The sequence below is a fragment of the Lycium barbarum genome, chromosome 11 (assembly GCF_019175385.1).
Source record: "Lycium barbarum isolate Lr01 chromosome 11, ASM1917538v2, whole genome shotgun sequence".
NCBI lineage: Eukaryota > Viridiplantae > Streptophyta > Magnoliopsida > Solanales > Solanaceae > Lycium > Lycium barbarum.
The window spans coordinates 1,666,362-1,679,957 of record NC_083347.1 but is presented as its reverse complement, the minus strand read 5'-3'; the positions used below and the strand labels follow the sequence as shown (position 1 = coordinate 1,679,957).

Below are 13,596 nucleotides of genomic sequence, written 5' to 3'. Positions count from 1 at the left end.
ATAAAATAAATATATTAGTTTCTGACAAGGACACAACTTATTGCAAATTACAAAAAGGCGAAAAAAAAGGTTAAGGAGCTTCTTTCTCCTCTTCTGTTTTTGCCTGTTCCATCAAATTTTGCAATCATCTCAAATTGAATCTCCATTTATTCATAACGTAAGTCTTTTTTTTTTTCATTTTTGATTCATATTTTTTTTATGTTTCTGTAATTAATAGATCTGTTTGATTGATTAGTTGAATTCTTGATCCAATTGGATTTTTTTTTGTGTGTGATATAAAAGTGTGTTTTTGTGTAATTGGATATGGGTTTTCTGTAATTTGACGTGGGGTTTGTCTGATTTTGTTGTTTATGTAAGTTAAGTTTGGAAACTTAAGCTAAATTTGAGTTTTTGATAGAAAGTTTCAATTTTTAAAGAATTCAATTCTGATCATTCAATGAGCCCTGCATAAAGGAATGTGATTTTGGTTTTAATAGGTTAGTCATGTTGTTTTTGGAAGCTCTCATTTACTAATTAATCATCAGTCTAGAGAAGTTTGACAATCAAAAAAATGTATCTTTTTAAGGAAAAAAGTTAGCACAATTATTAAAAAAATGATCTTTTTAGGTGGGTCGACAAAGTTACCCGGTACCTGTGTTGGTGGGAGTTAGCAGGTACCCCGTGGAACCAATTGAGGTGAGCGCAAGCTAGTTATTAAAAAAATGATCTTTTTTGTCCTCGTATTTTATTTGGGGTTAGTATCATTGTTAAGTTTGCACATTAGTACCTAAGAAGTTCAGCATGTTGAATCTGAAGTCTATGAACTGTACACCACTTTGTGCAGTGGGGGATTGGGGTTATAGTATAAGTACAGAAGAAGAAAATGTTTCGACTCTTTAATTTTTTGTTTTGGATGATGCAACCAGAGCGAAGTGGTCTCGTCAAAATTGAACGTGAAGAGACACATTATGTTGTGATGATAAATTCGTGGAATTTAAATTGCGTGAGAAGAGGATAATCCATAATGATACTATTTAAGTTGAAAGATTTGACCTTGCTGATGGAATTAGAAGGCACTTTTCAGTGCTTTGTTTATCACTTTGAATAGATATTTATGGAACTTAATTGTGTATTCACGTGTTTCCCCTGGCAGATATATAGCAGCATATAGACCGTTTTCAGAAACTTGCAGTATTTTGGGTTCATACTAAGACATAACAGAGAATGGTCAAAAGGTTAGTTTTATTGTGTGTCCAAGTGATATTTCGATGGTACAAATTGACCCGATTAAAATGGATTTTGACTCCTTCATCTGCCATATTTGTTGAACAGTTATGGAGTGTTTTGAAGCTGAGACTCTACCATGCTGCAGTGCTTAAGTTCTTACCTTTCGAGGTGTTGTGATCTTGATTTTCGGCAAACAGGGGGCCTCGACGATCCTGAGATCCTTGCGCGAGAGACAGTTTGTATGCTACTTGGACATTTTTTGTTACCTTTTTCTAGAAGCATAGAATGATTGTGGAAAATAACAAAAGTATAAAGTCTATCTGGTTCGATTTTTTTTCGCTTTTCTTAATAGCTCTATTCCGATGATTTGTACCGGCATTTTAAAGCTTATTATGACTCTATGAAAAAGGATAACATATGCTCCTTTTGATTTACAAGAAACTCTTTCTATATTGGGGCGTTATAAATTGTCCAATACCATTCCATTCCTATGGAATTTCCACAACTTTTAAGAGTTTACATTCATTATACTGTTCAAATTGTAATGCTAATTTGATCAATTATCAGAATTTACTATGTTATTTTTGTCGTAAAGGATTTGAAACTACGATCTTGGTATCACATTTCCTAACCCATAGATAGTTAGTGTCACATTGCTTTTGTACTAGTAGAAGTACTATAACTGAGCCTACATAATCTTCTTTCTCGTTGCAGTTAGCGTTAGTGAGATTGAAGCTCTTTATGAGCTCTTTAAGAAGATTAGCAGTGCAGTGATTGATGATGGTCTAATCAACAAGGTTTGTGTCGCATGCTTCCCTAACTGTTAGATAATCCTAGTCATTGAAAAAGAACTAGCTACATGGTTGCTTCCTGGAATGGATGCTTAATATGTATTAATCTTCAGCTGTTTATTTAGATTTTGAGTTTGTATCTTATCTTGCAGGAAGAGTTTCAATTGGCACTATTCAAGACAAATAAAAAAGAAAGCTTGTTTGCTGACAGGGTACGTTCTCCGTAGCTGCTATTGGATCTTTAAATGTGATCCCGATTTAATCGAATTTTATAAGAGTGGGCAATGTTGCTCACTGAAAATTATATCTATTCACAAGTATTTTGTTCAGTGAATGATTATCACTTTTTACGGCTGTCATTGTATGCTTTATGATCCAGAGTTTTGCAAAGCACTAGTTCTGTAGTACTATACCATGCAAGGGTGTCTCAGTCTGAAATGGCAAAGTGAAGCGAGCTGAGTAAAGACAAAGACCGCACTTCCTGTTGTTCAGTTTTTTTTTTTTTTCTCTTTTTTTTCTTTCTTTTTGTTTAATGGTTGGGAAAAGGGGGACAAAACCCCTAGCCATTACCCAAAAACATGGCTTATAAGTCGGTAATCTCTGCAGTGATAGCAAACCAAGCCGCCTGCTTATTCAGTTGTTCTCTGTTGTGTTTGTTCTTCTTTTTCATTTGCCTGTGTGTTTCTTCTCCTTTTAAGTGGGTATACTATAGTCTAATAATGGATCTAACCCTATTTAGTGTAAGAACAAGGACTATAAGTCCCATGGAGTTCTACTTCACATTGAATCCTGATGATATCGCTAAAACAAGGAAATGAGTTGAACATCCCGTTGAAGCTAGCACAAATACTTTGAAGGATTTTGTCGTTGACATGTTAGTCAATGGATATATGATGTAGCATTCCTCTTAAATGAATGAAGTACACAAAAATATGTTGCAACTTTTGTTGAGGTTGTAGGGCAGTATGGTCGAGCACCAGTTTCATGAATAAGCTCCTTGTCTAAAACAAGAGGTGGATCCAACAAGCAAAATTGTTGATGAAAATAAGGTAAACAAACAACAACATACTAGTGTAATCCCACAAGTGGGATCTAGGGAGGGTAGAGTGTACGCAGGCCTTACCCCTACCTTGGCAGGTAGAGAGGTTGTGTCCGATAGACCCTCGGCTCAAGTAAAGCGGAAGCGGATAGTAGGAAAACTAAAGCAAAAGAGACAACAAGTAGTAATAAAGACTAAGAATAAGAAATATGTGAATACTAAAATAAAAATACAAAAACATGACGGAGATAATACTGATCCTACCAGAAAGGAAAACATACTAATCCTACTACTAGCGTTCTACCCTAATCCTCGATCTTCACACCCTTCTATCTATCTAGGTTCATGTCCTCGGCAAGCTGAAGCCTTGTCATATCCTGCTTGATCACCTCTCCTCAATACTTCTCTACCTCTCTTCCAACTCTCCAACGCTAGCCTCTCACACCTCCACACTGGAGCTTCTGTGCCTCTCCTCTCCTTTGGACATGTCCGAACCATCTCAGTCTCACCTCCCGCATCTTGTCCGCCACAGAGGCCACTCCCACCTTGTCCCAAATTTCTTCATTTCTGACCATATCTCTCCTAGTAAGCCCACACATCCATCTCAACATCCTCATTTCCGGAACTTTCATCTTTTGAACATGAGAGTTCTTGACTGACCACCACTCCGACCCATACAACAACGTCGGCCTAACCACTACTCTGTAAAACTTACCTTTAAGTCTTGGTGGCACGTTCTTATCACCTAGGACACCATATGCAAGCCTCCATCTCAACCACCCTGCTCCAATACGATGTGTGACATCCTCGTTAATCTCCCCATTACCTTCAAATGAAAATAAGGTAAAATGGAACAATTATGCATTCTTCATAATGACGGATAAGTGGACAACTAGAAACAGAAAATGACCAGCGATTGTTTTGATTATTCTCCGAAAGGAAATCAAACGGAACTTTTTACCCCTGAATCCATCACCAAGTTTCTTTTCCTATTTAGTTAAGAGAACCATACATAGATTTGGTGTTCATAAAATTCAATTTACGGATGAGACTATTAAAGGAAACATGTTGGAGGAAGTACGCCCATGCTTCTTGTACCTCTCCACGTGCAGCGCTTATAATAAATTCGATTTTGATGGCATTTTTATAGTGCTCCTTAGTGAAGTGTCTGTTCTGCCTGCCAAACTGCATGAACAAGTTACCATTATTGTCAAATATGAAGTATAAAAATGTGTTGATAGGGCCCACCAAGATTAACTTTAGATTTGACTTAAAACGAGAGTGACATTAACTTTAGATATGGCTTAAAAGGAGAGCGACATTAACTTTAGATATGGCTTAAAAGGAGAGCGACATTAACTTTAGATATGACTTAAAAGGAGAGTGACATTAATTTTAGATATGACTTAAAAGGAGAGCGACATTAACTGATATGACTTAAAAAGGAGAGCGTCTTTTGTTTAACCAAGGTATTCACTTGTAAAAAATATGACGATAGATGGTCTGCGGAAGAAGTAGGAAGGAAACAAAGTTTAAGAATTCCGGCAAGTCTGTATATCTAGGTTACCAATTTCAGTTTTATCCTTTGAATTCTGTTTTTACCTTATATTCTTTAATAAATATTGGATCTCCACTTAAATAATAGAGTTACTAGGTACCTTTGACGATGGTGATGGACGCTAACTTCTTTATTTCTCCCTACTCTGACCTATCTAATTGCAGGTGTTTGACTTGTTTGACACAAAGCACAATGGAATCTTGGGCTTTGAGGAATTTGCTCGTGCACTCTCTGTTTTCCATCCAAATGCACCTGTTGATGATAAGATTGAGTGTACGTTTTATGCTTGCGTTACTCATGGCTCTTAGTTTCAGTAGGCCTAGACTGCTTCTAATGGTATACTACTATTGCAGTTTCTTTTCAGCTATATGATCTCAAGCAACAGGGTTTCATTGAGAGGCAAGAGGTAATTAGTAATTAAGCTTCACTAAATGAATTCATTAGTTGTCCCCAATTTTGAAAGGCATAACTGAAGGGCCTCTTGGGGCAAGGCAAGGCATTAAATGCCCTGTGCCCGGGTGGGCGAAACTCCACTGAGGGGTTTGCCTTTAGGGCTTTTAGGCTGAGGAATGTACCTTTTAACAGCATCTTCTGGGGTATTTGCCTTGGGGGACTCAAAAGTTTCTTTTTTCTTTTTGCCTCATATTTCAGATTCATATGGGATAATTTGGTTATCTTAAGCCCATTTGATGTATCTCTCTTAATTATATGATGAGAAAAGTTAAGGTCAGCAGTTTGTCAGTCATCGTTCTGCCTCCTTTCCTTTTTCCAACACAAATCTACCCTCAGTTACTTTTCTATTTATCCATTTTTCCTGTTTCTTCTGTATTTTATTTTCTTAGTATATTAAAAAAAATAAAAAATAAAAACCGATAACCATTATTTTTACTCATTAAAGCATAGACTTTACCTTACATTTTAACCTTGTCAAGTACTGGTTATACCATAACATGTTGAGTGTTTCATATTCAGCTTTCCTACTTCATAATGCTCCAGTTTTAGTTGCTCTACTTATGGAACCTCATTGATGTCTCTTTTCGAACTTCGTTAACCAACAACGTCGTTTTATGTGCTGTTGATAAAATAACAGTTGTGGCTTCTAAATGCAGGTGAAGCAAATGGTGGTTGCTACTCTTGCTGAGTCTGGTATGAACCTTTCAGATGAAGTAATAGAGAGCATAATTGACAAGGTGCTTCATCAACCTAGAAACTACTGTTTTTTGCATATATGTGACGCATCTTTTCTTTTCTAGATGTGCTGTATAAGTCAGACATAACAATAGTGCCTCACCTCTTCTTCTTCTGCTTTTCTATCTATGTCCTTATAGTTGAGGTCCGTCTGAAATTAGTTTAGGATCTGTTGATATATCAGTATTACAAGACTGCTCATTCATTTGACTACTGTTTTCTATATACAATTAACTACATGTTTGCAAATGCACCGGGACAGACTCAATTTTTATGTTCCACGTCCTTCCCGGACCATTCTCCTCATAGTGATATGTAAATTATTACGAACTTTTTTATTTATTAACTAAGGTCTCCCTGTTTTGACAGACTTTTGAAGAAGCTGATACTAAGCATGACGGAAAGATTGATAAGGAGGAATGGAGAAATTTAGTCCGGCGACATCCTTCACTTTTGAAGAATATGACCCTCCAATATCTCAAGTGGGTGACACATGGAATATTAACATGTTTATGTAGTTGTATTTATTCCGTTGCGTTTATTCATTTGCTTAAACATCTTCCTCCTTTAAACAGGGACATTACTACAACATTTCCGAGCTTTGTCTTTCACTCAAGAGTTGAGGACACCTGATTTGGGATTGAGAAGAAGAGTTGCTTACAAAAGTAATATATTACTTTTCTTTTGGTTTCTGGGAATCGAAGTTGGCTGGTTCCATGGATATATAACATTATGATTACTCTTTCTATTTCCCCCATGTTAAAATCGACATCTTCGGGATTCAATTCTTTTTTAGTAGTGTTTTTGTGATTTGTTCCTATGAATTGATGTCGATTTCCAATTGAATGATGGTATTGTGCTTGTTATTGGCTCCTTGACACACGCCATTGTTTTGCATTTAAAAGTAAAGAAAACCTTGTCATGCCAAAGAGGAAAAACGTTTTCTTGGTCAGATCATGCAATCTACAAGCTGGAAATTGCAATGTTGTTATCTGGCTAATGCTAGGCCAAATCGCTTGCTAACAAATGCGTGGCTTGAGGGGCATCAGGGTCTGGCTTAACACCAAAAGTAATGCATCAGAGGATCATGACAGGTTTGAGAAATTAAAGAGGCTCTAAACGCTTCTTCCGACTCTTTTTCAATTTGATAATTATTGGTTGATCATATATTCATTATAGTTCTATGATTTACAGTATCTTTTCCTATTTGATCTCTTTGAGTTCCATATTCGAAGTTGTGATTGGATCTATTCACTAAAAAGAATCGACTCAATACATTTCTTATGTACCCATGGGTTCTATATTGGATTTGAATCAGATTTTGGATCAATCTATTTGAGTGACTGCCTCCATGATGTTGGTGTTAGATCTTTCAAATCATTCCCGTAGGAGATCCAAACCCATTTTTTTCTGATCATTCGAGAAAGAAATTCATTCTCTTCATAAAAAATAGGAGGTAGAATCAATAAAGATTTATTTTTTCCAATCCGTCCCTGGCCCTCATTCAAATGTTGTTTTTTATCCAATCTGCACAATCAATAGAAAAGGCAAATCCCTTGTGATAGACCATATCTGGCTCGATTATTGATAGAGTGAACAGATCTGCTATTTCTTGAAATCTCCCTTCTGATTCAAAATTTGGCTCAGTCAGATGAGGCAAATCCCTTGTGATAGACTGCTCGGTTATTGATAGAGAACAGATCTGCTATTTCTTGAAATCTCTCTTCTGATTCAAAATCTGGCTCAGTCAGATGATTCATACCTAAGTGCTCTTTTGTTAGATGACTGCTGAAAAAGAACCTCCATATAGAGCCAATAGTTTTCCTGTTAGTTAATAAGAAACTTAGTGATCTTCTAGTTGATAGATTTTGATATTAATGCTCTCGTGAGTTGCTCATTCTTGTTCTTTTATTCTGCATAGAAGCTGAACAATAAATCTGGACTCCCGTGGCATAGCTTTTTCGAGTGTTTGACTGGTCAGCTTATAAGCCATTTTGTGCTTAAAATAGGCCCAAAAAATAATGACTTATAAGCTGCTTTTTTTAAGCTACGCCAAACAGGCCCTTAGTTTTGAAAGAGCTTTCACATGAAAAGCTGGTATAGAACAATCTTTCAAGTTTGGGCTGAAGTGAAAAATTGAGACAACCTAAACAGGTTTCTGAAAGAAAACGTGAAAAGTCAAAATTAAAAAGAGACTATGTCGTTCCAACATCACTTACGGTTCTTAACAATATCGCTGTTTTTCCAAGGAGTTTTGCTTTAAGCAATTAATGTTTGAGGAAGCAACCAGCCATCAACCAAAGAGGAATATGGATTATCACAAGTCAACCCCAACCAAATACCAATTGGCCTATTCCCATTTGATGCAAGCAATAGTAGTTGATAGAAAGCAAGAAGAAAAATACTATATTAACCACAAGCATCAAAACAAAATATCCGGTAAAATTATAAGTAACCTACATTAAACTACCATTCTGAAAGAACGGCATTAAGTACCCTATCACATATTGTCCGCTGATGGGCAAAAACAAAAATTGGGAAATACTAAGGAAACCATAGAATAACCACCACCATTAATTGCGGAGTTTAATCAACCTCCTCCATCTTGCTGCCCTCGGCATCAGCTTCAGGATCCTCCAATGCTGGCATGTCAACATCTGCATCTCCGCTTTCATCGTCAATGCTCAAACCAAGTTTCAGCATCCTGTGGATTCTGTTGCCAAAGGTGTTTGGCTCCTCAAGGCTGAAACCTGAGGTGAGAAGGGCAGTCTCAAAAAGCAAGAGAACCAAGTCCTTCACAGATTTGTCATTCTTGTCTGCATCAGCTCTCTTCCTCAGCTCATCCATGATGGAATTCTCTGGGTTGATTTCCATGGTCTTCTTGCTAGACATGTATCCAGCCATGCTAGAGTCCCTAAGTGCCTGTGCCTTCATGATTCTCTCCATGTTAGCAGTCCAGCCATACTCGCCAGTGACCAAGCAGCAGGGAGAGTCCACAACACGGTCAGAAACAATAACCTTTTCAACCTTGTCTCCTAGCACATCCTTCATGACCTTGCACAGTCCCTCGAACTTCGCCTTTAATTCTTCCTGCTTTTTCTTCTCATCTTCACTCTCATCAAGCTTGAGACCTTCCTTGGTAGCAGAAACAAGCTTTTTGCCCTCAAACTCCTTCAGCTGACCGATTGAATATTCATCAATGGCATCGACCATGTAAAGAACCTCATAGCCCTTCTTCTTCAGTTTCTCAAGGAAGGGTGAGTTCTCCACGGCCTTCTTGCTCTCACCAGTGATGTAGTAAATATCGTTCTGGCCCTCCTTCATTCTGGTCACATAGTCCTTCAAGCTGGTCATCTCATCACCACTCTTGGTGGAGTGGTACCGCAACAGTTCAGCAAACTTTGACCTGTTCTGAGAATCCTCATGGATGCCAAGCTTGAGGTTCTTAGAGAAGGCCTCATAGAACTTGTTATAGTCCTCCTTGTTCTCTGCAATTTCAAAGAATAGCTCAACACACTTCTTCACCAAATTCTTGCGAATAACCTTTAGGATCTTGTTCTGCTGCAATGTCTCTCTGGAGATGTTAAGAGGAAGGTCCTCGGAATCCACAATACCCTTCACAAAACTCAAGTATTCAGGAATCAACTCCTCACAGTTATCCATAATAAAGACACGGCGGACATACAGCTTGATATTGTTTGGCTTCTTCTTTGTGTCAAAGAGGTCAAAAGGAGCCCTTTTTGGAACAAAAAGAACGGCCTTGAACTCCAACTGGCCCTCAACAGAGAAGTGCTTCACAGCCAGATGCTCCTCCCAGTCATTAGTCAAGCTCTTGTAGAAAGCAGCATACTCTTCCTTCGTGATCTCTTCAGGCTTCCTCATCCAAATGGGCTTCTGCTTGTTGACCAGCGACCACTCATTAGAAACTTCTTTAACCTTCTTCTTTTTCTTTTCTTCCTTCTCCTTTTCCTCATCAACCTCCTCTACCTTTCCCTCCTCATCTTTCTTCTCCTCTTCCTCTTCATCATCAGAAATTTCCTTCTCTATGGTCTTCTCAACCCACAGAGAGATGGGGTAGCTGATGAACTCGGAGTGCTTCTTAACCAGGTCCTTGAGCCTACGTTCTTCAAGGTATTCAAGCTGATCCTCCTTGAGATAGAGGACCATTTTTGTACCCCTGCCAAGGTTCTCTCCAGATGTATCCCTGGTAACAGTGAAAGAACCACCAGCTTGAGACTCCCATACATATTGTTCATCATCATTGTGCTTTGTGGTCACAACAACCTTCTCAGCTACCAAGTAAGCAGAATAGAAACCAACACCAAACTGCCCAATCATGCTAACATCAGCGCCAGCTGCAAGAGCTTCCATGAATTCCTTGGTTCCTGACCTCGCAATTGTACCCAGGTTGTTCACCAGATCTGCAAATAAAACAAAGAAGATCAGCGCATAGAAATACAACAAACACAAGTATGGATAATATGTATAATTAGATCTGGTTGAGCATCTAGCTTCCAAGATATTCCAACTTACCAGCCTTTGTCATTCCAATACCACTATCAATGATAGTGAGGGTATTGTTGGTCTTGTCTGGGATAATATGGATGAAGAGCTCTGGTTGACCATCTAGCTTGCTCTTGTCAGTCAAGCTCTCAAAGCGGATCTTGTCCAAAGCCTAAAAGTATAATCCCAGAAACAAAATTAAATATCAGATATTGCATACATTAAACACCAAGTCAAAACAAGCATTCATATCCTATAATATATGGGACAGAAGACTTCAACAAGTAACAAGCTGATATAAAAGTTCTGTCATTAAGAAGCCGCTCCACCCTACAACAATGTTCTAAGAGCTGGCTCTAAAATAAAATAAACTACTATAACAACTAAGATTCAATCCCTAACAAGTTCACAGTGCATTATATGAATCATGTATAACCATTCTTCTTTATCCTCAAGCAATGTTGCCTCCATAAATAGATAGATTCCGTCCCTAACTAGTCAAGGGACCATTCTGCCCCAAGACCAAACTAACACTGGTCAACATTAACCACAAAAAAATTCCTAACAAGATTAACCATCATAAAATTCTTCAACAAAAAGTCAAACAAATCTCTCTACAAGCTATACATTACTGAACCATGATCCCCTTCAATCAATCATCTACAAATCATAAACTAACACCATGGATCATATCTACATTGTTTATACAACATTCTGGCTAGAGCTTTAGAAGACACAAAACAAAGCAAAATCACAAAATATATACATATAAGTTCACTCTTATCAGCTAATTATTAAAGATAATAAAACAGAACAAATCATTGAACTATCCAGTTTTGAATTAAAATCATCGAATCAGGTTATGCGATATACGACTGATAGATGAACCGTATCCAGTAAATTGCCTACAATGCTCCCTAGCCAATCACATTAAGCTATCCACAAATACAATACAAACTAAAAAAAACCTTAATACTGCTCTAAAATACTCAAATTTGAAAATTTCAGAGAGCAATAGCACTACAGTATCCTAAACAATCACATTACACGATCCACAAATACAATACAGACTAAAAAATATAGTCAAATCTCAAAATTGCAGAAAACAATGGCACTACATTATCCTAGACAATCACGTTAAGCTATCCACAAAAACAATACAGATTTTAAAAAAACTCGAGTGTATATATGAACCGTATCACAAAACTTCTTTAAAATACTCAAATTTCAAAGTCACAGATAGCAATATACGATCATATTATGCGATCTACAAAGACAATACAGATTTTTTCCAAAAAAAAAAAAAAAAAAAACTCATAAAGCGATAGCACTACAGTATCATATACAATCATGTTAAGCTATCCACGAAGAAAATACAGATAAAAAAAAAACTCAAATTTTAAAATCACATAGAGCGATAACACGTTACACGATCCACAAAACACTAGTAAAATCATAGAGAAACTTACATCGGAAGAATTACTGATAAGTTCACGAAGAAAGATCTCCTTATTACTGTAAAAAGTATTGATAATAAGACTGAGAAGTTGATTAATCTCAGCTTGGAAAGCAAATGTCTCTGTGTCTCCCATATCTGTTAGATCTAAGGAGCTGTTTGGCTACTACGAAGAAAAAATCAAAGGACAAAGAGACTGGTAAGTAAGAGAGGGTTTATGAAAAAATTGTTAGCGACTTTATATAGAAGGATAGTTAGGGTTTCTAGATCCTTCTATTTGGTATTGTTTTTTAAATTTGGGTAATTATTGGAGTTGGGGGGCCGCTGTGCGCTTTAAAGCCTTTTGTTACTTTGGTTTTCTTATCCAACATAATCCCAACTTGGGAAATTATTATAAATTTCTTTTGGGTTTTTTTAACTTTGGATTTTGATATTTGTTTTGGGCTTTTGATTAATTGGAATGAGTATAGAAAATTGTATTTTGCAGGGAAACGCTTCCTATCAAAGTAGTTTAAGTTTTTAAATTCAAACTCGAAATATTTGATTAAGAATGAAAGAATATGTATAGTCTTAGGTAGGGGTGATCATGATTCGGTTTGGGTTGATTTTTGGTTAAAATTAAAACCAAATCAATTTAGTCGGTTTTTAATTTATAAAAACCAAAACAAATATAATACATATCTATTGGTTTGGTTGTTGTCGGATTGGTTCAGTTTGGTTTCGATTTTTAAGAAATCTGATTGTATTTCTCTATTTCATTTCCCCCCTTAAAATTCAGCGAGAATTTTTCGTCCTTTTCCAACTTATAATCCGTTCTTATCCTTTACTGAGGTAACTATAATTTTTTTGGACTATCTATAAGCTTTAATCAAGTGAATAAAGTTTATACGAAATACAATTTTTCTTTTAGGTAAATCTTATAGTTGTTTTTTTGAATAAATGAATTTGGATTCATGACTTTGTTTTAAGAAATGGGCTTAAGGAGTAGAGTTCATTAGCCTATTAAAGATAAATAATTTTTTGATGAAAAAGTACACAAAGTACTTAAAATTATTTATAAAAATTAATATATTTTATATATCGTTATAAAAAATGCATATATAATTTGTCGGTTTCAGTTTTTTCTTCGATTTGTTTTTAATAAAATCAAAACCAAACCAAATATTATCGATTTTTAAAAACTTAAAACCAAACCCAAATAAATATTAGTTTTTTTAATCGGTTTGATTTGATTTTCTGTTTGGATCGATTTTTAATCAAACCGTGAACACCCCTAATCTTAGGTAATGACAACTTATGTGATGATATATCAATAATACATGGTAAGATGAAGAGATTTTATTCCTTAATTAATATGTCTCTATTCGAGTCTCAAAAATGAAAAAAACTGTTGGTATGAAATACTATGCGATGTAAATTTGAGTTAGTCAAATCAATAAATCATTAATACTACCAAATAATTATTAAAAAAAATGATCGTGTTGCACCTTAATAATTCAAGGAAACATGAAGATTAACGATGATGTAGCACATCGTATTGGAGCAGGGTGGCTGAAATGGAGGTTCGTATTTGAGGTACTACGCAATAAAAATGTGTCAAAAAGGCTTAAAGGTAAGTTCTACATAGTGGTGGTTAGATCAACATTGTTATACAGAGTGTTGCCCAGTCAAGCATTCAAAGGATGAATGTAGCAGATATGGCAATGCTCAGATGGATGTGTGGCCCGACTAGGAGATATGATTAGGAACAAAGCTATACGAGGCAAGGTGGGAGTGGCCTTTGTGGCGGATAAAAAGAAAAGTGAGGTTGGGGTGGTTCAGACATATGAAGAGGAGGTACGCGAATGCGCCTGTA

At 36.4% G+C, this 13,596-nt stretch overlaps 2 protein-coding genes across 3 annotated transcripts; one reads left to right on the top strand and one right to left on the bottom strand.

Annotated features, from left to right (window-relative positions):
- Nucleotides 1–6,648, top strand: LOC132617259 (calcineurin B-like protein 3). 2 transcript variants are annotated; one of them, XM_060332228.1, is made up of 11 exons: nucleotides 60–157; nucleotides 607–675; nucleotides 1,133–1,214; nucleotides 1,312–1,445; nucleotides 1,921–2,003; nucleotides 2,150–2,209; nucleotides 4,759–4,867; nucleotides 4,948–5,000; nucleotides 5,704–5,784; nucleotides 6,152–6,264; nucleotides 6,358–6,648. In XM_060332228.1, exons 4-11 carry the CDS (start codon nucleotides 1,343–1,345, stop codon nucleotides 6,413–6,415), a joined length of 660 nt encoding a protein of 219 aa, XP_060188211.1. In that variant the 5' UTR covers nucleotides 60–157; nucleotides 607–675; nucleotides 1,133–1,214; nucleotides 1,312–1,342; the 3' UTR covers nucleotides 6,416–6,648. The 2 variants fall into 2 exon arrangements, with proteins under 2 accessions (XP_060188210.1, XP_060188211.1); XM_060332227.1 differs by lacking the exon at nucleotides 607–675 and having other exon boundaries at nucleotides 1–157.
- A 1,513-nt stretch (nucleotides 6,649–8,161) lies between these two features.
- Nucleotides 8,162–11,959, bottom strand: LOC132617350 (heat shock cognate protein 80). The gene is made up of 3 exons (XM_060332343.1): nucleotides 11,755–11,959; nucleotides 10,316–10,457; nucleotides 8,162–10,203 (listed from the first exon to the last, which is right to left on the bottom strand). The coding sequence occupies exons 1-3, from the start codon at nucleotides 11,875–11,877 to the stop codon at nucleotides 8,369–8,371; spliced, it is 2,100 nt and encodes a 699-aa protein (XP_060188326.1). The 5' UTR covers nucleotides 11,878–11,959; the 3' UTR covers nucleotides 8,162–8,368.
- Between the last annotated feature and the right edge of the window lie 1,637 nt (nucleotides 11,960–13,596).

Coding starts and splice junctions, on each gene's coding strand:
- LOC132617259 (XM_060332227.1), top strand. CDS start 1,343: ATGCTGCAGTGCTTAAGTTCTTACCTTTCGAGGTGTTGTGATCTTGAT. Junction 2,210..4,758: donor AAAGCTTGTTTGCTGACAGG/GTACGTTCTCCG, acceptor ATCTAATTGCAG/GTGTTTGACTTGTTTGACAC. Junction 6,265..6,357: donor ATGACCCTCCAATATCTCAA/GTGGGTGACACA, acceptor TCCTTTAAACAG/GGACATTACTACAACATTTC.
- LOC132617350 (XM_060332343.1), bottom strand. CDS start 11,877: ATGGGAGACACAGAGACATTTGCTTTCCAAGCTGAGATTAATCAACTT. Junction 10,458..11,754: donor TTATCAGTAATTCTTCCGAT/GTAAGTTTCTCT, acceptor TTATACTTTTAG/GCTTTGGACAAGATCCGCTT. Junction 10,204..10,315: donor TATTGGAATGACAAAGGCTG/GTAAGTTGGAAT, acceptor TTTTATTTGCAG/ATCTGGTGAACAACCTGGGT.